Source organism: Anas platyrhynchos, chromosome 1, assembly GCF_047663525.1.
Source record: "Anas platyrhynchos isolate ZD024472 breed Pekin duck chromosome 1, IASCAAS_PekinDuck_T2T, whole genome shotgun sequence".
Taxonomy (NCBI): Eukaryota; Metazoa; Chordata; class Aves; order Anseriformes; family Anatidae; genus Anas; species Anas platyrhynchos.
Genome location: NC_092587.1, coordinates 139,705,026 through 139,729,318, shown reverse-complemented (window position 1 = coordinate 139,729,318; position 24,293 = coordinate 139,705,026). Strand labels below are relative to the sequence as shown.

At 40.0% G+C, this 24,293-nt stretch overlaps 3 protein-coding genes across 8 annotated transcripts in view; 2 read left to right on the top strand and 1 right to left on the bottom strand.

Annotated features, from left to right (window-relative positions):
- MGAT4A (alpha-1,3-mannosyl-glycoprotein 4-beta-N-acetylglucosaminyltransferase A) overlaps nucleotides 1-14,503 on the top strand; it is a 73,566-nt gene extending 59,063 nt beyond the window's left edge. For both annotated transcript variants that reach the window (XM_027446443.3, XM_038173197.2), the window contains exons 13-16: nucleotides 5,359-5,437; nucleotides 7,617-7,683; nucleotides 8,467-8,579; nucleotides 8,749-14,503. In XM_027446443.3, the coding sequence (XP_027302244.1) occupies nucleotides 5,359-5,437; nucleotides 7,617-7,683; nucleotides 8,467-8,579; nucleotides 8,749-8,775 (286 nt within the window). In that variant the 3' untranslated portion in view covers nucleotides 8,776-14,503. The remainder of the gene's footprint in view (nucleotides 1-5,358; nucleotides 5,438-7,616; nucleotides 7,684-8,466; nucleotides 8,580-8,748) is intronic.
- Nucleotides 14,419-19,526, bottom strand: UNC50 (unc-50 inner nuclear membrane RNA binding protein). Of its 5 annotated transcripts, none has more exons than XM_027446591.3 (6): nucleotides 19,387-19,526; nucleotides 18,744-19,053; nucleotides 17,740-17,860; nucleotides 15,439-15,578; nucleotides 15,260-15,361; nucleotides 14,419-14,728 (listed from the first exon to the last, which is right to left on the bottom strand). In XM_027446591.3, the coding sequence occupies exons 2-6, from the start codon at nucleotides 19,021-19,023 to the stop codon at nucleotides 14,592-14,594; spliced, it is 780 nt and encodes a 259-aa protein (XP_027302392.1). In that variant the 5' UTR covers nucleotides 19,024-19,053; nucleotides 19,387-19,526; the 3' UTR covers nucleotides 14,419-14,591. The 5 variants fall into 5 exon arrangements, with proteins under 5 accessions (XP_027302392.1, XP_027302414.1, XP_038029127.1 ...); XM_027446613.3 differs by having other exon boundaries at nucleotides 18,744-19,047; nucleotides 19,387-19,490; XM_038173199.2 differs by having other exon boundaries at nucleotides 18,744-19,047; nucleotides 19,382-19,466.
- On the top strand, nucleotides 19,518-22,637 carry COA5 (cytochrome c oxidase assembly factor 5). The gene is made up of 3 exons (XM_005013363.4): nucleotides 19,518-19,650; nucleotides 19,757-19,840; nucleotides 21,914-22,637. The coding sequence occupies exons 1-3, from the start codon at nucleotides 19,549-19,551 to the stop codon at nucleotides 21,953-21,955; spliced, it is 228 nt and encodes a 75-aa protein (XP_005013420.1). The 5' UTR covers nucleotides 19,518-19,548; the 3' UTR covers nucleotides 21,956-22,637.
- Nucleotides 22,638-24,293: the final 1,656 nt, after the last annotated feature.

Below are 24,293 nucleotides of genomic sequence, written 5' to 3'. Positions count from 1 at the left end.
TTTGGCAGCATTCCTGGGTTTTACTGTTCTTACTCAGAAATCTTAGAGGTTTAATGCAGTTGCCTAAATGTTAGGTGTCAAATGCCACTTGAGATACCCTAAAATGCTTCACCTGATTTTCAGAAGGGCTTGAGCCTCTGACATGTCACAGGTGCATCTGCCAGCCTGTGAGGATGCCCATACCCAAGGGCATCTCAGCTGACAGTAAATGCTGATGTTTAAGAAAACTGAAGGGAGCTCCCATGTGCTTTCCAGAGAAATAATATTCCAGGTGCATATGTGTATATATAAACTTAAATAAATACAAACACATACATCTACAGTGAAATGTGGAAAGATTTTTTTTTGTTTTATTTATTATAGATATATTATAAAAGATATATTGCAGCTTTACATATTCATCTGTAGAATATATGTATATGACCTATATAAAACAAATATATAATCTGAAACTGTCTGCGTTTCATTGGTTTAAAAGTTTAGCAGAATTAACATTGATGTATAGCATAAGGGCCGTTTAACTAATGTCGATCAGATTGATAAACAGCTAAATTTCTTAAAGAAAAGAGTGAAGATTTCATGAGAGATCTTCTCCCTTTAGTAGCAAAACAAGCCAAAAGCCAGTACTCACCGAAACCCAGCATTAGAAATAGTGAAAATGAATTTAATGCCAAATCCTTTTCTATTACAGTTGACCTGTACGTACTTCAGAGAGCACAGTGGAGGTGTAGAAAGCCATTCTCATAGTCCTCACTGGGACATAATATATATGTCCATAATATATATTGACAGTGAGGCTGGCTATTTTGGGCAGAGAAAATGAAATCCTACCAAGCATTGTGCATAAAAGTTAATGGGGTAAATGTTCCTTCCCCACCGCCTCCCCCCGCAGTGGTTTTGAATCAGAAGCTGTAACAAGATGAAAACCTCTCCTTGGTTTTCTTGCCTCTTGTGAGTACTTGTGTGTGTGTGTGTGTGTGTGTATATATAGGCTTGCAGAATTAAGCTTTTTTTTTTTTTTCCCAATTATAAGCAATTTTTGCAAAGGAATTGGTGAGAAGCATAAAGGGTAGGAAAAGAAATTGAACCCAAGTGAAGGAAAATAAGTGATTCGTCTTTCTTTTATAACACATACAAGAAAAACATAAAAAATAGTGCATGGTTAATACCTATTTCCAGTGACAGTAAGTTAACATTTCCTGATGAGAGTTCTGGGAAAATGACAGAGTGGGGTTAGATTAAATTTCTTTTCCCACATTTGCATCCAGAGAACAAAAATCCTGGATAGAATTGGTGGATAATGACTCTTGCAGGGGTGACAGCCTTTGTAGAGAGCCAAAAATATGCTGACTGAATGTCGCTTTTATAGAAATTCACACTGTGCGGAATTTAAAACTGTTGTCCTGCTTGTTGATAGCAGATAGTGCACAAGTGGAAGGAAACATTTCCTCCCTGCCTTCCTATCTCTTCCTTTTTCTGAAAAGAGATATACTAACATACATAAAACTGCTAAAAAGATACGTAAGGAGGACATGCAGAGAAAAAGATTTGATTCCTGATATTTATGGCGGACAAAGGCCTGTGTTCATAAATAGATTCTTAGAATATTTTTGTATAATATCAAGTGAGATAAGACTTTTGTTTCTTTCCAAACAAAAATGTATTGGTAGTGGATGTGAATTTTATGCTTTTCTTGGGTGTATTATTTCCTTTTATAAAGCTGCTGTTTACTGGTAAGTTTTCTTGTGTGTCCTCTTCTCTGCTCTGTTTCTAATGGCTCAACAAAGCAGAAGATGCATAGAATTGTGCTTTTGTTTAAAAAAAAAATTAACACAATTAGTATTTTTTTCTTCTGAATAAGACATAAAAGGCAGTAAGACACCCTTGTTAATGCCTAAAAGGAAACATATCAGGTAACCGAGAGAATAATGTTTTTCTGAGTCTAAATATGCTTTGATGTGGGGGCAAAGAAGAAAGATACAACCCCTCCATTAGCAAAGTAAGAGGAGGGTAAAGATGTGTACTTGCTTTGTTCTTGTTGTGGTTTTGTTGTGTTTTTTTGTTTGTTTTTGTGTCAAAAGTGCAAGTGATGAACTAGTACTGAAAGATGGAAAAGTTTAGCTATTTAGAGAATACTAAATGTAACTAAAGTTAACGGCATTGGCAAGCTGATGACATCTTTTGTCAGTGTATTCATGGTGATCGTGCTTCTGTCCTTCCATTCCTCTGTGTTAGGATGTATATGAACACTGGTTTAGCTGAGTGGTTTTATTTTCATTTTTATTTTTGTTTTTTTCCTGTGGCTGGCTTTACTGTAGAGGTGAGTCCAGTTCCAAGGCAGAAGTCATACCCGCAGCTTTCATATTCAAATCACTCAATATTGAAACTGAGATCTTATTTGCAATTTGGCTCCCTTTTGTGTGTTTGTTCTTTAATCTTTGTTGCTCTTTAAATTTTATTGTGTAGGTTTTTATGTGCCACATGAGATGTTAATGTTTAGCATCCTCTTTTACCCTCTTATTACACTGAGGTCAAGAACAAAATGTACGTGAGCTGGTTCATACATCTAGGAACTTCTGGCAGATAGGAAGTTGTGGCTATTTTTGAATATGTACAGTAGCTAGTCACTATATTTGACCCTTGCCTCTTTAAAGAGAGACTGAAAATGGAGAAACGTCCTCTGAAGTTCAGGTATTTCACTTAGCAGTTGTGAATTAGAGTTACTTTTTGCTGATGACTTCCATCAAGAATGTCCAAATTTGCTCATCTCTTTGTCTTGTAATTAAAACAAGCTGTGAAGTAATGTTTTATAAGGCTTATTATTATTATTATTATTAATTATGTTAATATGTATTTATTTGGGATTATTATATTTAGAGGTCAGTGGCTTTCAGAATTTTAATTGGAAAGAACAGTTCAGAAGGCATTAGGTTTAAACAGCAGGTAGACAAAAAATGTCTTTGAGTCAATCCCAGGAAAAATGTCAGGTAACCAGCAGATTAAAAAACAACAACAACAACAACAACAACAACAAAAAACACGTTTTTAGTATTTACACAGGCTGTCACCTGCAAATCCCAGGACAGATGTCGGAATAACTTAGCCAAAAGCACAACTACTTCTGTGGCTTTCAGTTTCTGTCTTTCAGTCTCCAGGAAAAAAAAAAAAATATTAGCCTGAAATCTTTATGATTTTGCAGTGTGTCGGGGAGGCAAGTTTTATAAAATAACAGCTAACTGATGCTTCTTGCAGAACCTGTAGAACAGCAACTCATTTGTAAATGAAATGTTATTCCTAAGCAAATTTTCTAATTCATAAATTTTATTTCTGAGCAAAAGATTGACTATAGACATGAGCTGTGTATGTGCATTCATACTTCTATTTTTAATTTCTGGGTAACTTCTGTCTAAGTAGGTGTTATCTGACAAATGTTCAGGCAAGGCTCAGATTTAAAAATGCCCCTTCTGTTCTAAACATAATCTTAAGTAAGATGTGGAACATATGCATATGTTATAAGTGTATGTGCATATGGCAAACATACTGGAAAAGTGGTTTTGACTACATGGAAATCTGCAAATCCGTTTTTATTACTTCCATAAATTGTTTTAGCTTTGTGCCAGTTTTTGAGCTCGGTGCCCTAATGGCACAGTATCTGCGGGGAGTGCAGGGGGAGAATCTCCTCCCCCTTTAAACAGCTGGCTGTGCTGTTCTTAAACCAAAACCAACTCAAACTACCACCTGCCCCCACAGCACCCCCGAAGCATTATCTTCTGTTGAGAGAGCAGGGTCGCAGAGGAGGGTTATTTTTAATTTTTGTGGCTTTTTAGGTGTGTCTTCTCAGAAATGAGATTTGTGAAATAGAAAGCGCTACAGAAGAGTACTGCCCCTGGGGTTTGGTAAGAGAGTTTGATGTTTGCCTTTCAGATGCAAGCGTTCAAACTCTGGAATTTAAAAATATAAATCTTCGGATTTTCAGTGTTTTAGTGAGAAGAATTTAGAAATAGATATCAATGGAGCTTTCTTAGATCTGAGTGTGTGATTTTTACTCCTCTTCTGAGCCCTTATAGAAGACATGCTACATGCCTCCGAGTGTCTGTGTATTTTTAAATTATTTCCTGTCATTTTAGGATCACAGACCCTTCTAATTCAGGGTCAGAGAGCTCTGTTTTCTTCTACTTTCTGACTTGTAGCTATGAAGAACGGATTAATGACAAGTACTTACCTGGTTTCAGACATACTAGATAAACTGGAATTTACATCTCCAATTATATCTTAATAAATTGCAAATTGAGCTAATGTTTGTAATTTTAATCAAGTGATAATTTCTGAACTAATTTTGTCCCTGGCTGGTGATGGATTTAATGTAGAAGATAGTGCTTACTGTTTATTTCTCCAGTTTCCATCTGAAGGAAGATTTGAAATGTGTTGATGGATTGTTACATATTCATTTAAATGCATTAAAAGGAAAATAGGTTTGTTAAAAGTGGCATTTGAGTAGGTGTAATATGTAAGTAGTTTTCAGATAGTAATCTGAATAAGCTCCTCTGCGGTCTACTAGCAAAAAATGTCAAGGAATAATTTTTCAAGCATTGATACCACCTAGTGGTAAAAAAAGATTGTTACTTATTTGCATAGTGTGTGGATTTGACATCAAAAATACTATCAAGTTTGTGCTATATATAAAGAAATGTAAATTAAACCCTGTCTTTTGTAACTGATTATCTACAGGTGCATAGTACTGCAAAAACTGTTGGAGAGGGGGTAGTTAGATTTCTAAGACTTGCACTTCACCAGGTGATATGTGTAGGGATGGTTTTGATACAGTTCTTGACATACTCTGCTCCATTAAACAATAAAAAAAAGTTCATTAAATGCACATCCGAATGAGGGTAACTTTGCACAGGTTTAAAATAATAATAATCCTTCCTTGCTTATACATGTAAAAATGATTTTGTAAAAATAATAATGTGTCTTTGGAAAATAATTTTATATTCAGATAACGTTAGGCTGTGTGTATGGGCTGGGCATTCCTGGCACAACCATTAATGAGAGTGTGCAGCGAACCAGAGCAGTGAACTGCTCTTGGGGAAAACTAGCCTGGCAAAGGAGTTGCTGCAGATACGTTCCCTGACCTAGCTGTGAATGGATCTGCAGAGTTCATTCTGCTGGCACAAGGTGGGGGTGACCCGTGGTGGGAAGCATCTGCTACTTCTTATCGTCAGCTGATGAAGGTCCAGTATAAAAGCAACATTACTGTAAAACATACAAAGTGATTATTAACATATAAGGTTAAATTATTAACACGCACAGCTAAGTCTGACTGATGTATGCAGGCTATTTCTCCTTTTCCATTTGCAGGTACTTGTTTCACAGTGGCAATCCAGAGCACCCAGGAGATATACTTCTAAACACAACAGTGGAAGTTCTGCCTTTTCAGGTATGAATGTATTGATTTGTCTCTTCTCTATTATAGGATAAAAGCAAAATCTCCTAATTGTATTGATTTTTCTTTATTATTTTTATTTTTAGCTGGGTAAGGAAGGCATGAATGCTTCTTTTATAACTGTAGGCTTTTGATGCTCTCATACTTTTTTTTTTTTAAATTGGATCTGTTCACAGAAGGCTAATGGAACTATTCAGATGTTCATTTAAAGTACAGCCTGCTGTATGTGCTGTTGGTAATTTGGAGGTGAACAAACTCATTTTCTTCCAATTCACTGTTACTATTTAAAACAAAAAATAACCAACCAGCCTGCCATCTCCAATGTATTTTGGAAAATGGGAAAGCTATTTCAATCTCCTTTTTGACTTATTAAAAACAAAACAAACAAACAAAACTCTTGGTTCTGGAATTGACATGCATCTAAACCATACCACAAATACCTTATAGGTACTTCAGTATCTGGATTCTCAGACTAAGTCTGAATTTTATTTTAGGAGGGCACTACTGTCTAAAGTGTATTCTTGCTTGAAAGCAGATGATACAGGTTCTTTTTCTTCTACTGAATATAGTACCTGATCATTTACATCACAAAAACTATGTGTGAAGATTAAGATATTACTTCAAATAGGTTTATTTTATTTAGTCTTAAAACAGCAAAGTATTTGTCTTCTCCCATACACCTCATGTGGGTATCTTAAGATTTGTGCTTTAAGTGCTATACAAAAACCAACCAACCAAACACAAATGATCATGGAGGGATTCATTTCACTGTTCTTGTAGTCCACTGTCCTGGAAGCGAGGAAAAAAAATAAAAATACAGATTTCTGACCAGCTCCATCTCCCAGTAGAAGTTTGATTGTAGTTACATGATATGACACCTGTGCTATCATGTTGTACTATATAATTTAAACAATTTTGCTTCTCAAGACCTCAATACCTGATAGGTAATTCAGTGTCTGGATTCTAAATCTGTTCCTTTCCCCTGAAAACTGATTTTTCCTGATAACTGATAGACCTTTCCTCAGGGAAATATATTAAGCCATAAAACCAGCAGCAGCCCTTCCCTCATCTGGCCCCAAGATATCACAGAATGGTTATGTCTGGCTTTTGGATGCCCCTCAAATGGGGACATCCACTAAGCACATCTAAGCACATAATGCTCCCAAATTTCCCTTGCTATTGATGCAATGTTGGGAAAGGTGAACAAGAAATTCTGTACCTGGCCAATTCCTAAGCCATTGGTGTCACCAGTACAGAGACAGCAACTGCAGAATGATAAGTGCTGTTTTGAGAGAAGGATTTTTCTAACATGGACTTGAGTGGAGCCAGAAGCCCATTCATGTACTTCTACTCTGATCCCCCATAACCAGAAATCGGGTTGGGGGCTGGAAGAATCCTTAAAAAGAAAAGTGTTCCTAGACTGGATTTGTCAAGGAAGTCAAGCAACACACTCAGTAAATAAATAAAAATCCACCAGAGCAAAACCAAACCAAACCGCTTTTCAGCACCATCCCTTCAAAGCAGGAAACAACAAAAAGCTGAGGGATTTAATCTCCTGGGCCTGTCAAGAATTTTTAATTGATTCCTAGGAAATTTTTACAGGGGTCTTTTAGTACTGGGTCATGTGATTCTGGTTGCAATTCCCAGGCTGTTTTTGAAGCTCTGGTCTACAATTTCATTTTTCTGTTCTTATTAAAGAAGCTCATTGATATCCACTCTTTTTAGTAAGGTGGTGATAATTGGAATGCTTCCCTTGCTGTTCTGAGGGCTTTTCATTTTGCCCAAATTTTTATATCAAAACGTGAGCTGCAAGTTTCATTTGTCATGAGAGAAATCTGGCTCAGACACAGGAAAAGAAGGCAAGGTTTTGCCTTTGCTGTTCTTCTGCTCTGTGTGCCAGTATCTGCTGTGTATTCTGTTCACGTGGCAATTAGCATATCAGGTAAGTGGGGCACCTGAACTGCTTCCTTTTTCTACCTTGAAGCCAAATACAGTTCAGTTCTGGAGCACTGCTGCTTTTTCATTTCTTTGTTGGTTTGTCTGAGGCTATAAATAACTATTCTAGGCTTGTTCATAATTATTCAGAAAAGGTGGATGCTGGATACACACTTGACTTTCACTGGCAAAGTTGTATGTCAAAATAAATGATCTTGTCTGTGCTTTGTTGTTATAGAATGAAGAATTGGTATTGAGCAAAGAAACCAAAGACAAACGCCTGGAGGATGGTTACTTCAGGATAGGTATGACACAGACAGCAATGCTTTTCTGTTACACATGTAGAAGGACGTATTTTGTTACTTTTGCACACATTGAGACACTTTGATTAAAAACAAGACAAACCTAAAACTGAGTTTTTTCATCCTTCATTTTGGGTGTGTGACCTTGTGTAGGATTTCCTTACTATTGCTTCCAATATTTCTTCTTTGAGACTGATGCTCTAGCACCACTCTTATTTGGATTGCAGCTACACCCAACTTCTCTGCCAGAGCAGATCCACTTAAGTTATTGCTGAGGCATCTCCAGGTTGCTTAAGATCACCTCTTATGTCCTGTGACTGCACAAGTGCCTCTCTGTGAGCTGTTGTGCTCGAGTGTGTGCCGTCAGGGTCTGGGCTTGAACCAACCCTCCAAGCAGACGATCAGCTGTCTCATCGTGGGATGAGATTGGCGTTTCCATAGGCAAGCAGCTGCTGGGGCAAGTGGCAGGATACCTGTTGCCAAGGAGGAGAAATTTTACTCATGAGTTGTATTTAGCTTGTTGGACATAGGTTGGGCATCCCTGTTACAATGAAAGCAAGCTTTTTTTTATCGTAATGAGTTGCAGTTGGTATATGCATGATTTAAGTCTAAATTCTAACTAGGCTTTTAAATTGGATTCTTATCCATCCTAATATAATTGAGGATTCTTTAAATGGGAGTACATTAGGCGTGAATGGTATCCCATGTAGATGCGTTTTTCTGGGCGTAGATCCTGTACTTTGTTAGGAGGAGTTAATGGAGGATATGCTTTCACTTCTTTTGCAGGGAAATTTGAAAACGGTATAGCTGAAGGAACAGTTGACCCCAGCCTAAACCCTGTTTCATCATTCCGGCTTTCAGTAATACAAAATTCAGCAGTATGGGCGATTCTGAATGAGGTGAGAGGTGGTATATTCTTTTAAAAACAAAATGGCAAATGTGAGATTTCATTCTTTCGGTGTTTTTGACACTCAGAATTTTGGCTAGCACTGAGAACATTTACCCCTGATTTCTAAGAAAACCGCAGTGTCCTTAAAATATAACTTTCTTTCTGATTCTTTGTTTCAGATCCATATTAAAAAGATTACAAACTGATCATCGAATTCTCCTCTAGAGGAAAAAGAAAGAATCCTTGAAAACTTTTCCTGTAAAATCTGACATCCTTAACAAGTCATAAATTGAAAATACTGAGCATGCACCTTATCCCAAATTTCTTTCATTTTCACTTGAACTCTACCTCTTGTGAAATCTACTGTAGATGAGAAGATTGTATTTACCCCTTCTTATCTGATCCATCCAGAAACTGATGCTCCACACTGATATTGTTCATCCGAGGCCTAGGTTGCCCTCCACTTTAATGTGACTTCACCATCTTATGGTTGCAGAACCCTACTACACTTAATCTGTACTATTTTGATAGTATAGTAATATAGAGAAGTTGTACATATTGTTACATTCCTGGAAGAAGAAGAAAAATATAATTATTGTTAAATATGTTTTATGAAGGGGGTACTTTCGGAGTTCCATTTATTTTCTATAACGAGAACCCTCTTTTATAGATTTGTCAGGGATATATATTAAAAATGTTAGGGATATTTAATTTATTAAAATAATTTGAAAAGTACATATTTTTATGCAGTAAAATTTTAAATTGATATAGTTTTTTTTATGAATTCTCTAGTTTAAGTTATCTTTCTACATTTTTCTTTGGAGATGCAAACATAAATTAATACCATATTTCAAAAATACTGCCATGTTTAAAAAAAATAGATTAAGTTTCTAAATTATGTAGTTTTGTACACAGAATCTGAATTATGTTCAGTGGCATTAACAGAGTTCTGAAGAGCATTATTCTTTGGAGCTATGAATTTCCACTATGTACAGTTTGTAGCCACATGGAGAGCATGTTGAAATGTCTTATTTCATATTATGTACTAAATCTGCAGTGATTTTAGATTTAATCCATTGCATTTTAGAAGGATTTTTCAATTCCTAACTGTTCTTTCTTAAAAAAAAAAAAAAAAAAAAGAAGAGGAAAAAGAAAAAAAAAATCTTTTTAGACATTTCCTAGCCTGGACAAATTCATTTTCTGTACTACAAAAATCAGTCCCCAGCTTTCCTTGGAGTGACAGAGGTTAACCTCTTTAAAAAGAGTTAGTAGAAATTAGGTATACTTGATCTACAGCAGTATCCTCTTAAGCAGTTATTGCAGTATTTATTTTAGATACATGCCAGTGAATAGTTCTGGTTTACTTTTATTTTGTTCCATTGTTCAAGAATAAGGTTTCAGTTTGACTCTTTTTATCAATCAGTGTAATAACTCGCACTAATTTTACTAAGAACTGAATTTGGCCTCAAGTTAGTACCCTGCCTTTTTGTTTCAAGGAAAACAACAGTGATCTTGAATCAGAAACTCCGTCAGGAACATGAAATGGTTTGGATTAAATCCAGAGTGGATTTGTTGCAGTACTAATGCTGCCACTGTTCTTGAGTTCTGCTTAGGTGCTAATGTGTAAAGGACACAGGCATGGGAAGATTTAAGTTACCCAGTCAGAAATGGTCGGGAAGGAAAGAGGCAGGAGCTTCTCTTCACTAGGAATGAAGTGCCTGAGTGACACTGGAGAGGGGCTGCTGCCCTGGCTTAGGGATTCTCAGCTGCTGTGAACCGGCCTGCTTGAGCTGACATCTCAAAAGGTGGCACAGTTCTTGCGGGGTGGAGGAACTCCCTTATCCCCAACAGCTCTGTGGCCAGGACACAGACATGGAAAACTGCTGTGGGGTCCCTAAACTAGGGCAGGGATCTTGAATTTGTGTTTCCAGCAGGAATGTTCTAATGGGTTTGGTCTCTTTTTCATGACCTATTAATAAGGATTAGGAACCTAAACCTGAGTCTTCATCAGTGCAAGCTGAGAGCCATCACCACTGGGATATGGAGTCAACTTGTGTTTTCTTCTGCCTTCCTGGCTAATGGTATCTTAGGCAGTTCAGCAGTATTTCAGCAGTTCAGCAAGTTTGTAAGGTTTGTAAAGCTTCACTACTTCTACAGACCATAGTCATTTTCTTTTAGCTATGTCGTCTGAGAACACAGATTAGATTTGTACATGGAAGTAAGATCTTCTATTTAGACTAACTGGTGTAAGTTGAAAAAATAAGGAAGCTACTAAGCAGGCCTTGTTTACTTTTTTTTTCTGATTATATCGGATGCTATAAATAAAATATTTTACCTGGAAAGCTTGCCTTGCCCACAGAGACTGTGGACAAGCTAAGCACTGGCCTCATACATAGAGTTTATTCTTGAAGTAAGGAAGGTAAGGTAATAGGCTCAGAATCCTATTACATGGTAATAGCCTGGTATGATGCACAGCCTGGTTTGTTGTATGTACAATGCTATTCCATCAAATCATTACCAGTGGCTTTTTATCACAGATAAACTAGCAAAGGTCTAAGGAAGTATTTGTTTTCTTCTCAGCTGTGCCTGTGAATGAATGATGCAGATGAGGTAGGCTGTAGCTATTTACTACAATTTAGATTGCAGAAGTACATTAGATACTGCAGTTTCTTAAAATAAGTAGTTCCGTTGATAGTGGCTTTCATCTTTTTCTGTGAGTTTGTAAGTTTACTGGTACCACTTATCAAGGATGCTGTGTGCTTACTCTCAAAGCATCACCGTTCCTGATGTTTCATAGTAGTTAAGATGAATCATTGAAAATACACCTAATCACACTGAACCCTTCCAACACTGATTGCAGAACTCTGGTGTTAGCATTGTATTTAGATCTCAAGAACACCAAGATGAAATGTATCAGAAGCAACAAATTAACTAGTGCTTGATAAAGTACGGTTGGTTGGTCGGTTTGCTTTTCATAAAGGTTATTGCATTTTTATTGCATTGTGCTAGAAGGAATTGGAAATACTCAGGGCTCCTTTGACACTTGCAATGTTCTTGAGCATCTGTACTATTGAAATAATTGTGCCACATTAATACAAATCATGTTCTGGAGATTCAGGTAAATCAGGCTTGGTGTTTTCAGGAAGTTCTGCAAATTTGCTTGGAAATTATCTCTACAGACAGCTATTTCGGGTTTTCAAACTTTCAAATTCTCATCCCCGTCAGTCTAATGAAGTGCAAGTCTCCTTCCTGGAATTATGCTTGAAATAAGAAAGCTTCAGCTGTTTGCCTCAACAGTGACTAGCTTGGGTCCTCTGTGACCAGATCTGCTCTGAATGGGCTCGTCTGTCTTACATATGTCACACGTTACATTATTACCACAGGAGTTCCTCTCAGCACCTTAAACCAATTACCTGATTTTGGGGGAGTTTTTTCCTACATTTATTTAACTTCAAACTATTTTTGTTTTGGTCTTAAAAATAGTAGAAAGTGATTCAAAATAAACTGCATTATCCTATTAGCTCCTTCTGATGTTGTTAAAGCCTCAGAAAAGAAGCCAAAGTTATTACCCGAAAGCTTCATTTTCTGGACAAATTATTCTTAACTTCATGTATTAGATGATAAACAGAGCAGCTGATGACAGCACTGGCTTTTCTGAGCTGATCACGACTGCTCTGAACCGAGGAAATGTAAGACTCAGTATTATCTTGCTTTGCTCGTTTGGTGGGTAGACTTGTTGAAACCTTTGTGAACAGGATGTGATCCCAAGTTAATACTTTAAAAACAAAACAACTGAAGAGTGTTTCTAAAACTCTGTGTAAGGCTTCATGCTTTTGCAGACATCTCAACCATTTGTTGGCATTGATAAAAAATATTCCTATAGGCACATTTATTTTTTCTTAATGGAAACATGGCTTAGAAAAGTTAAATGTTTCCCACAGACCAATGACAGACTGGACTCTTGTTATAGCACTGCTTTTCTAGCTCTTCCAAAAGAAATTTTTAAACATCTTGAGTCAGTTATTGTGGTGGTTTTACCGTGCTGGGCAGCTAAACCCCATCAACCAGACCCAGTACAGTTACGAGCAAAGCGATTTATACTTTGCCCATGTGATACGTGATTCCTTGAATGGGCTGGACTATGACTAGTCTTTGGCAAAACCATATGAATTTGTAATGTTTTTCTTTCATATTTTTTTTTCAAATATGTATCATTTCAATAATGCTTGTTTTTTGTTGGAAATGCTGCAAATGAAAGATTGTAGTAATTTGTAGTTTGCTTCCAACTTGGCAAAACATTAATTTTCTAAAAAAAAAAAAAAAAAAAAAAGAATCAGTTTTTTTTACTCCTTACTTTGCTGAAATAAATCAACCTTCAGTTCTATATTTGTTCCTACCTGGAAGGATGTGTTATGGAAAAGCTAAGGCAAGTAACTGTAGTAGTAATGGGAGACAGCCCTACGTTTTATATCATCATTACAATCACCAGCATAATGCTGAAAGTCTTTTAAGCAACTGGTGTTTTCAGGCTAGCGTTGAATATTCATTTAAAAACACCCCCTGGCCATAATGAGTTGTTCTTTGAGTGTTGCTTTTTGACCCTGGTGTTCTCCTAAGGGTTTTGCTGATTCCTACTGCAGACAGTGAGCAGCTACTCCTTCAGGAAGCTTAATTTTGAGATCTATGAAGCCTTGTTTCGAGGGGACAAACTCCAGTATCTCTAAAGGCCCCAAATCCTCCATTGATTGCAATGGTATCATACCGGAGGGCACTGAACATGGAAAATGTTCAGAGCTGAACGTCCCTGAGTGGGTGATGGCTGGTGCTAGGATTCCTGGTAGGGAACGCTGCACAGTTTAGGCCGTAGCTGCCTGCAGGACAGGAGCTCGTACATTTAGCCAGGGTGGATGAGGTGGTGACTGGAGTCCTTAGCCTTCCCTGGATCCGTGGTTCAATGCTCTCCTTCTGCAGAGGGGAACTTCGCTCGGTGTCTGCTGGGAGGGGAACACAATTCTCTTCAAGCCTTAACAGTGGCTGAAACACACAGTACTGTAAGATGCACTGCCAGCATATTTGGTATTTTAAGGTAAACGTGGCTTTTCCTTAGAGATCAAGTTCTAGTACTGGAATATTAAGTCTTACTGTATCCAGTTTACTCTCGCGTTGTTTTTGAAACTGAATCCTAGTACTCATGTTTCATATTGAACACAATCTTTGGAGAACTTTCATCTTCATTTTCCGGAAGGTGTTGTTTGTGACGGTCAGTTTATACTCCTGCCTTGTGGACTTCACAGCCGTAGGCGTTGCCATAAGCCTGTGTGGCCAAATTAACTTGGACTCCTCCTTCCCTTCTCATTAACACGCCACTCGTAACAGTGGATGTAATAATACCCAGTGGACTTCTTTAGATTAGGTTTAAAAACTTGCTGCTATATTTGGAAACCTGATATGGGGTCATGTTAATTGTGCCTTTCATCAATGTTTCTTCTGTGTGCCAGCATTGTCCATGTATAGTTGAAGTAATCACGAAAATAAAGTGATCTAAAGTTCTTTCACAAAAGGAAAGGACGGTTCTGTACCTAGAGCTAGTTGTTGCTTTACCATTGCAACACTATTAGGAGTTCTACTTTCACGCAATCCCGAGGCAAGGTATTCCAATATTCTTCTTCTGTAAAACCGCTCTTTGGTGTCATTTGAAACCCTAGCAACGTAGAGCTTCTGCCAGTATGTGTAAAATAGCTGCAGTAAGAGTTACGCTAAATAGACTTGTTGCAGTTAAATTTAAGTTACAGTGTACAATTGTTTTTAGGAATGTACTGCAAAAGTATTTGAACAAACTTGCTAACATGTTTACTGTTGTAAATATTTTAATAAAAATGACACTTCAAACTTTTTTTTACACAATTATCTACAATAAAGAGAAATTTACAACCATTTACAATAAGTTCTTAACTGTTTTTCTTTATCATCAAGACAGCTAAGATAAAACCAAAATAAACGTTAGATTGGTGAAGTCCTGGTTTTATTTCACTCTGTATTTATAGAAGGAACAAAGCATCTTGGTGAAGTTCCATCCACATGCTAATGAGATCAAGTAGAGCATGATGAGAAGTGCAAAAGGGTACAAAAGAATAGCTGTGTTCTTCAAAAATGGTAATGCTGCAAAAAAACAACAATGAAGCCTGTGTAAAGTAGTGCTCTTCCAAAAAAGGTGCTTCATCTAGAATGACCCTGGGGAAAAACAGCAAGAAAAAATGGTACCCACCCCTCTGCCATATTTCTTAGAAGAACAGGCCCGTCATCTCTATCATCTCAGTCCTACTATCAACACCCACTTACGAGTACTTGACTTAAGCATTACAGGTAAAGTCCCAAGAAACTGTTTTACCTAAAACTGTACACTTCAACTCGATACAGAGTTTTTATCCAGTGCAAACGTTTTGAAGTGGATTTCCAGAGGAAAAAGAAAACCAAGATAAGTTGTTACTGGTCTAAAAGAACACCAGGCTGGTACAGCGAAGAACATAAAGCCTGCTGCTGCTCCTTACCCATCTGAAAATGTACATTTTTACCAAGCTTCTTTTACCATGGAGAGTAACTTCAACACCCAGCTGAGCCTCTGCTTGACAAATTAACAGACTAAACTCAAATTGACTGAAAGGAAGAGCATCATGTTAGTCTAATACTTACCACTGTATCCCAGGAATGTCACATAGATGTAGTAGCCAATTGCAATCAGCCACAACGTGTTCCCAACAAAATATCCAATGACTGAGTCAGATATGATGACATCTGAAAGAAACAACTGCTCTCAGCTGTTGCGTTTGAGCACGATTTTAGAGCAGAGAAGACACACGAAGTCTACTTACAATTGATGAAAAACAGCTGGATGAAGTGCAAAATGACTAGAAGTGGATAGAAGGCATTCAGGTGAACATCAAAGGCATATCCCCACTCCACGTCATAGTCTCTGTTCTGCTGCTTTACCAAGTACTTATTGGAAATGAACCTACACGAAGAGACATTTGAGAACAAAGTTAACGCAGAGCTTTGAAGTTGACTGACAAAACACTGGCCTGAGAGTCAGCCACACGTGATCCTAACTCTGTGCTCTAAGGGTTCTGTTACATGGGAGAAAGACACCCAACAATGAGCACTGCTGGTGTTTTAGACTACAAAACAAACCTCGAGACTTTACATTTTCTTCAGCTTAAGGTCTAGACATCAGAAAAATGATCCCTTTTACAAGTGGAACAAGAAGTCAATACGTGCTCAGAAATAAGAAGTTGAGACTGCAGATTTTGTGGTAAATTTCCCTGAAATACTCTTTATATCAAAAGAAGGGTCAGGAAGAGGCAGACCCTGGATGCAGAGTAAAGCAAGGCAAGAAGAGGTTTAGATTCATTAGGAACACGGGAAGCTTTTGCAGAAAAGGTGAGTGTACAGGAAGCAAGGACTAGAACCAAAGTGGAGCCAGGTGACTGGTATTTAGGCCTGTAGGAAGCTAACTCAAGGACAGAGGAAACCCAGCAGATGCAGAAGTATTTCTGGTTTGGGACAGCATAGCCTGAGACACAAACTGCTGGAGGAGAAGAAAGGTATTACTGATTCTAGGAGTCTACTTCAGGAAGTGTTATACTGAATGCTCCTCCTCAGGCACTTTATGGGCTGCTGCCCCAGACAGCACAGAAGATGAGATGGGTCTTTCATCTATCAGCTGCCATTCTCGTATGTATCTGATTCCTGACTTTTCCAACTAAGGTTGGAAACGCCCTCCAAGACCATCAGGTCCAACCACCCCCCTGCCACCACTGTCACCCACTAACCATGTCCCCAAGCACCAGGCCTAACTTCTCTTTGAGCACCCCCAGGGACGGTGACTCCACCACCTCCCTGGGCAACCCGTCCCAGTGCCTGACTGCTCCTTCTGAGCAGAAATGTCTCCTCATTGCCAGCCTGAACCTCCCCTGGCATAACTTGAGGCCTCTGCTCCTGTCACTGGTTACCTGTGAGAAGAGGCCGACCCCCAGCTCCCCACCCCTTCCTTTCAGGTAGCTGCAGAGAGCAATGAGGTCTCCCCTGAGCCTGCTTTTCTCCAGCCCAGACACCCCCAGCTCCCTCAGCCACTCCTCACAGGCCTTGTGCTCCAGGCCCTGCACCAGCTTCGTAGCCCTGCTCTGGACACGCTCCACAGCCTCGATGTCCTTCTTGCAGTGAGGGGCCCAAAGCTGAGCATAGCACTCGAGATGCAGCCTCACCAGAGCAGAGTACAGGGGACGATCACCTCCCTGCTCCTGCTGGCTGCACTGTTCCTGATACCAGCCAGGATGCTGTTGGCCCTCCTGGCTACCTGGGCACACTGCTGGCTCATGTTCAGGCGAGCATCAATCAGCTCCCCCAGATCCTTTTCCTCTGCACAGCTTTCCAGCCACCCTGCCCCAAGCCTGTAGCGCTGCATGGGGTTGTTGTGGCCAAAGTGCAGAACCTGGCACTTAGCCATGGTGAACCTCACCCTGTTGGCCTCTGCCCATTGACCAAACTTGTCCGGGTCCCTCTGCAGGGCCTTCCTACCCTCTGGCACATGGAAATTTCCCCCCAACTTTGTGTCATCTGCAAACTTACTGAGGGTGCACTCAATTCCCTCATCCAAGTCAGATATTAAAGACATAATAAAGATATTAAAGAGAGACGTTGCTTATAGTGGAAATAATAGCTAAAATCTTCAGCAATAAGCACAGACCGATTTTATACAACCCTACTTAAACATAATCATCCTCAGGCTTATGTTGTTTAACCAAGCTATTCAACCAAATTAAGGAATGAAGCTTCTTTTTTGATCACCAACTTTCTGATCTGGTATTATTGCTGAAGGCCAACCAGCTCAGGAAGAAAGAACACAGAATGAAATGTTCATTATAATACAGACTGGTTATTAATCATCTTCTCCAGGAAACAGTAAAGAAAGCTATGCTTTTTTTTAAAAAAAAAAAAAAAAAAAAAAAAAAAGGAAATTCTAAAATAACGCTACCAACAGCACAAAGCCTATAGTCAACACTACAATTTACTTTATAATTTTGCCCCAAAGAGGGAACCAAGCATCTCGCAAACAGCATAAGACTATCAGTGTCCCAACAGCAATACTGAACTCAGTTTCAGATGTTCATACTTACCACATTAAAGTTGCTATCAGGAGACCAACACCTACACAGTCTATGAATACAACCCAAAGAAGCAGCTTGATTGTTTCGAAAAAACCCATGTCCAGCACAAATCCAAACCCTACAGTGGACACTAAAAATAGAAAAAAAAAAAAAAGATTATTGAAGTTAACTGCAGAAAAGAAAGGATGAGATTGTAAATCAATATTCTTTTTTGAGTATGCTCTTAGGAAATCTCCAGTTTTCTTTTTCACCTTGTGATTTTTTCAGCCCAACAGCTCATTTTTTTCCACCAAATACTAGGTGCATCACAATTAGTTTGTAACTCCTTTACAAATTGAAGAACGCTAATGTTAAGTCCAAGTGCAAATTAACACCAAACCCTATTGCCCTCCCAACTATTTTAAAAATTCACACAACGCTACAGCAGAATATTCTTTGTTTCATAAAAGCCTGTTGTTAACCAAAGCCATATATCTGGTGATACATACTTTGATTTTGGAGTTAACAGCTTTGATGTAAGTAACAGCAATGTGCTATGTAGAAGAGGGTAATACTTCTTAGTGAGTTTTCAATTCAGTCTAACAATTATATGTGGGTGACTGTGTGTAGTTGGGCTTGATCATCCTTATGGGTCCCTTCCCACTCAGGATAGTCTATGATTCTTTAGTGTAATTCTGCAATATACAGAACATTTCTTAAGGCCTATATTGTAAAAACAGTATAATGTTCAGATAAACCAGACGTTCAGTACTTTTTAAGCAAAGCCCTGCTACGTGACGTGGCTTTGTTATTGTCTGTGAGGTTACAGGGAAGCAGCTAGTTTGGAATACAGGAAGAAGCGAGTTGAAATAGATTTGTCCAAATGAACTACAGCTATGCTGCCGGTTTTCTAGCTTCAGACAGGCCTTTTTTACTTTACTCTGATTAGGAGATACTCCACACAGACTGGACTTTCCTCCAGAGGGGTCAGAAGGGGCTATAAAGGCGGCCCCCCCCGCCTGCCCCGCACTCACCGCAGAGCCAGACGCTGAGCAGCACCAGGAAAGCGGGGTCATCCCTAGCCCACTGGTCCTTGGTCTGCTTCCTGTAGTGGAAGTTCCTGTAGACCCTCTGCGGCGAGGTGAAGAGGTAGAGCATCTGCCAGAGGGCGAACTCGAAGTCCATCTGCCTGAAGTGCAGCAGCCTGCGCAGGTACTTGTGGCGCTTGGCTCCGGCCGTGTGCCGGGCCGCGTCGCGGGGGCTCAGCGCCCCGTTGCCCTGGCTGCGGGCACCGGAGGAGGTGGTGGGCAGCATGGCGATCGGGACCCGTCCCCGCACCTGCACATAGGGGGGGGAATTACCACGGCTTAGCTCGCCTCACGCAGGCCCCGGGGGGAAGGGGCGAGCGCGGGGTCCGCCATTTCGCGACCCCCCCCACCTCCGCGGGGGCGGCCATTTCGCGACCCCCTCCCCACCCCAGCACATCACCCACCCCCCCTGCTCCCCATTTTCCCCCCTTTTTCCCCCCTTCTCCCTCATCCCCCAGCCGCAGCGCCCCCCCCAAGGGCTCGCACCCCCTCACGGCAAGGCAGAGCCAGCCGGGGGCGGCGGGACCCCGGCTCTCCTCAGCCCCTCGGGGAGCGGCAGCGGGGTCCCCCACGGCGCCCCCCACCTCACCCGCAGCCTCCTCCTCCTCCTCCGCCGCCGCCGCCCCGCGCCTGCGCCGCGCCCGCTGAGGGAAGCGCTAAGATGGCGGCGGCCGCCTCAGGGCGGTGGCGATGGCGGTGGTGAGGGGCGTAGCGGTCAGAGAGAGCGCTGAGGGGGCTGCTCCGAGCCGCCATGCCCAAGTACTACGAGGAGAAGGAGGAGGACGGGCGGGCCTGCGGGGGGGTGCGGGAGGACCTGAGGCAGTGCCTGCTGGAGAGCCCCTGCGTGCTGCAGGTGAGGGGGGGCACCGACCCCAGCCCTTCTCCTCAGCCCCAGCTTCCCCGAGTGCGGGGGGTCCTCGGAAGATAAAGGCAATAACCCTTTTTCTGTCGCCCAACAGGAGAACAAAAGCCCCAAGCAGTGCTTGAGGGAAGGACACTGTAGAAGCTTGCAAAACACGTTTTTTGCGTGCAAAAGGTCGATGGTAAGTGCCCGTGTGGCTTCTTCCACTAGCAGCCAGGCTGCTTTCTGTCCCTATCCTTGACTATTTTTTTAAACAAAACACTTCAGTAAAGCTGGTGTCACTAAGCGGGGCAGTTCTTGCCTCTAAATCTCCTTTAAACTTTGAATATTGCCCACCGTTCTCATTGAGGACGGCACACTTGTAGAGCAAATAAGCTGGAAGAGAAGCACGTTTACATTGAATCAGACTTAAAATGTGGCAGCTAAGGTAAATGAGTTGCACATTCTCAGTATTGCTTTCAGTAAAGCTTTGATTTAAGCACTATTTATGGATCGTGTAGTCTTAAGATACTGACTTAGGCCTAATATTTTTTTTCTGTGAGGTCACTGGAAAAAATGTGTGTAGAGAATTCTGTAGTTAGAAGGATGTCCTGCTGAAAGGGGCTTTCACCACTGATGCAGGCTTCTGCATTTGAAGGTAGGCAGTCACTGGTGTGTGTTTTTTTTTTTTTCTTTGGAGGTCTCAAAAGAGCAGGAGTTCCTGTTTTTTATTAAGTGAGCTGTCAAGAAAGGTAGTGAGAAACCAGTTGTAAAAATGTAATTAGATGATGTTTCCCTGGTTTTGGTATGAGTTCCTTATCCAGAAACGCTTTGCTTGTGTTTCCGTAGCATTTAAAATAGCTGAGTCATGGTAAAGATGGTATCAAAACTTTGTAAATACTAGTAATAAAAGCTCCCCCCCTCCTTTTTTTAAGCCAATTGTGATACCTAGTGGGGGATATACAGCTGGAAACCAACCTAAACATCCTGTCCTGTACAAGCTGCATTAGTCCATGTAGTGACAAATTGCTATTTGTATGGACATAAAGATATGCTATGTATGTGATACTTCAAATATCTACCATTTGATACTGCAGCTGCAATACACATGTCTCTGGATCTCTGGATGATGGGTCTGTGTTTCTGTCTGTAGATCATTAAGCAAGCCTGGTGAAACAAGTGTTCTAGCAAAGTGTCCCAGTCATGTGGGAAGAGGCCTGGCTCTTACCTGCTTCCATTTAACTGCTCCAAATTCTGAGGATGAAGAGTGATGTTTTTCCTGTCCTCTTAACTCTGTAAATGGTTGTGACAGTGCTTTGCCAAAGCTATTACTTGATATAACAGTGAGGCCCAAAGAGTACTTTATACAAAGGTAGAAAATAAATGCAACTGTAAACGTTAGTACACTTCAGATATAAAAGTAGCAACAGTGTTTAAAACAGAAGTTGCTTGGTTATTGGACAAGCCCATTGCAGGTTAGCTCTTTAATTTTGCTGCAGCTCTGAATTCTGAAACAGGGTCAATTATTGGAGATAAGATACCGCCTCAATCTAATATCTGGATGTGGCTCAATTGCAATCTATATCTGCAGTCTTCAAGACTATCTAAATTTGGAAGAACTCTATCAAGATCAAAGTATGTTTTTCTGCTTTACTGGGAAAGAACTTGCAATTTAGTTTCAGTAGGGGTTGCGTGAGAGATTATATTTTAGCTTTACTGACTTGCCATCTATTAAATGTTGTTTTTTATGACCGCCGGGAATGAACTTGAAGTTTTAATAGGCTGAAAATTTATTTCAGTTTTTACTGACTTTTTTTTTCCCAGGCACTTCCTGTGTTTGTTATCCCTATCCTCACTGACATTTCCAGTGACTCTCACTGAAACCAAACCTGAATTATACTCATTCCACTCATCAGTTGTTTGTGGGGAGAAAAAAATAAAAAGCTCTAAGCAGATTTACACTCCTTTGTTTTCATGTGTTCCTTGCCAGCCCCCAATGCTGTTCTTTATTTGTGGTGTTATAATGTTTATTTAAGACTGCACAGGGTTCTTGCCACTTCATTTTAACTTTGTATGAGATTTAAGGTAGTATAATATGTGTTTAACTGGAAAAAACGTATGACTTGTTGGTTATGTCACTAATTTTCTGTACAGTGACTTCTGCCTTATTTTGCACTTTATGCTATTTTTTCACTAGTAACATCAGAATAAGTGCTCTGAAATATTTCTTTTGTAGAATGTAGTGTGATCTTAATATATTGCCTTCAATTTTCAGTTGGATGCCAGGGCAAGATTCAGAGGAAAGAAAGGGTACTGATGTCCTCGTGGAAGAGACCCAGCTGTGGGAAATCAGGATTCATCAGCACGTTAACTGAAACAGAGGCTTAAGTAAGAAGATTGCATCTGCAGCGTCCTTTTGTGCAGTATTTTCATAGAAGGTATCTACTGCTGAGAATTGTGACAGATTGACCTGGATGTGCATTTAAATGTTAAAAAGAAGGCGTGCATAAAGCTGCGAGTTCTGGCCAAAATGGGTACCTGTCATGCACTTGTAATAAAATATGTAAAATCCAGAGTAAGCTGCAAAAGTTATTGCTGTGTTTTGAAGTTAAATTTCAGTTATACCAACTCTGATAATGTATTATTTGCAACTGTAAAACAGAATTACCGACTTGGGACTGGTACTTGACTGGTACGCCAGAGGATACCTCAGCACAGAGATGTTTCTGGAGTTGATGTGTTGACCAAGGTTATGAAACGTGTGTGCAAGCTGCTTCCTTCCCAGTAGGTTTGTTACACAATAACCCTGCACTAATAGGTAGGAGTGGCGATGTTTTGCAGTGCCACATGATCAAGGATGGCATCTTTTCCCTTGTGACACAAATGCCTGTTAATATGATGTTGGTGTGTACCTGTTCGTTAGCATGGTCTAGTTGTCAGATGGGACAACTAGATTAAAATCTGGTTTCGCTAAATTAAAAGATGTCTGATTAATCTTATGGTAATCTGTTTTCTCATTGTATTGATACAACAGAATGATAACGTTATTTTGTTCAGTAACTTGAGTGCTGAATGCCAAGATGTGGCTAGTTATATACTGTTGGGTGGGGGAGGAGGGAGTTCCTGACAGGCCAGCAGGTAAGGAGGCCATGGGCACTGTCACCGTATTCTTGTTTTTGCTTTGTCCCTTCTCTGAATTCTTTGGTTTGCATTTATGGGTGTAAAATGTTCAAATTGCCATTCATGTTCAGTTAAATTTAAACTGGTTTCTATTAGAACTTAAACTCACACTTCCTTTATATATATTTTTTTCTTTTGCTCAAGGAAAAAAAAACATGTAACTCCATAAGTTATGGAACAGATGCAGTGAAAAAGTGAACGAATAGAGGAAAATGATTTTTCCATTATGTTGATCAAGGATGACTGGCAGATCTGTCTGCAGTATGGCAGTGTTCTTTAATATGTAGGTAACATCTACGTTAGTCTCTTGCCACACCTTGGTAAGGAAGCAGGATTTATGGGGATAGCAAACATTAAATAGCACTAAAGCCACGACTAGTCAATATTTGCAACTTTTATTTAAGAACTTGCTTCTGAAGAACGTGTTTTCTTCCCTCAGTTCCTTCCTTACCTGCCTCTTGAAGTCGCTAAGAAATAAGGGATAATATAACTTGTAGAAACTCAAATACATTCAGACAAGCTGATTAGAAGCAGGATTAAGAAAGAGTGAGAAGGGAGAGAGCATAGTAACTTATTTTCTTGGCTAAAACTTGCAGCCATGTAGCTGATTTGCATTCAGTCTGACCAGATGGATGCAACACTTACTTTTGCATTTCATCAATGATAAAATTGATGGCTTCTGTGAATGAGCATGTTGATGATGTAATTCTTTCTTAAGCAATTTCTCTGTGATAAGTCACAGTATATTTATATTGCTTGTATATGTAGAACTTGCATATTTTTTGCAATCAAATCAGCACTGATGTCACAGTTTAATTTTGTGGTGATAAGTGAAAACTAGTTCATTTGTTGAAGTGCTGCAAACCTGTGTTTTCCACAATCCAGGTACTGTATTATTTGTATATACTAAACTGCTGAATTGATGTGATATGTTTGAAACATCGTAACTTTGCCCAGGGAGGTGGTGGCATCACTGTCCCTGGGGGTGTTTAAGAAAAGGTTGGACGTGGTGCTTAGGGACATGGTTTAGTGGGTGGCATTGGTGGTAGGGGGGTGGTTGGGCCAGATGATCTTGGAGGGCTTTTCCTACCTTAATGCTTCTATGATTAGTGCTCTAATTTCAAAATATTACTCACAAGCCTCCTTCAGAAAAAGGTAATTAAATGGGAGTAAAACCAAATTTGAATCTAGTTGGCAGATAATTGAATGTCACTTAGAGTGAATGCTACAGAGTAGGAACGGGATGTGGTTTGGTACTCAAGGAGTCTTCCACTGGCTGCCTTACCGCAGGGGACTACAGGCTCGATGCTCCATGTGGTCTGCTCCTTTCTCTCAGCCCTAACCACTGAGCTTCACCCCATGGTGCTGCGGAACCTCCTTTGGGGAAGAAACAGACAGGAAATCTCAGGCAGGTGACTAGCTGAAGCTATTTTTAGTCATTGGCTTGATCCAAGTGTTGAAAATCCATCTAGCAT

What these genes read in the sequence shown, in the direction of transcription:
- UNC50 (XM_027446591.3), bottom strand. Translation starts at nt 19,023, where the DNA reads ATGCTGCCCACCACCTCCTCCGGTGCCCGCAGCCAGGGCAACGGGGCG. An exon ending in GCTCAGCGTCTGGCTCTGCG is followed by an intron (nt 17,861 to 18,743) that starts GTGAGTGCGGGG and finishes TTCTATTTTTAG; the next exon opens with TGTCCACTGTAGGGTTTGGA. An exon ending in CCAGCTGTTTTTCATCAATT is followed by an intron (nt 15,362 to 15,438) that starts GTAAGTAGACTT and finishes TGTTTCTTTCAG; the next exon opens with ATGTCATCATATCTGACTCA.
- COA5 (XM_005013363.4), top strand. Translation starts at nt 19,549, where the DNA reads ATGCCCAAGTACTACGAGGAGAAGGAGGAGGACGGGCGGGCCTGCGGG. An exon ending in AGAGCCCCTGCGTGCTGCAG is followed by an intron (nt 19,651 to 19,756) that starts GTGAGGGGGGGC and finishes GTCGCCCAACAG; the next exon opens with GAGAACAAAAGCCCCAAGCA. An exon ending in TTGCGTGCAAAAGGTCGATG is followed by an intron (nt 19,841 to 21,913) that starts GTAAGTGCCCGT and finishes TTCAATTTTCAG; the next exon opens with TTGGATGCCAGGGCAAGATT.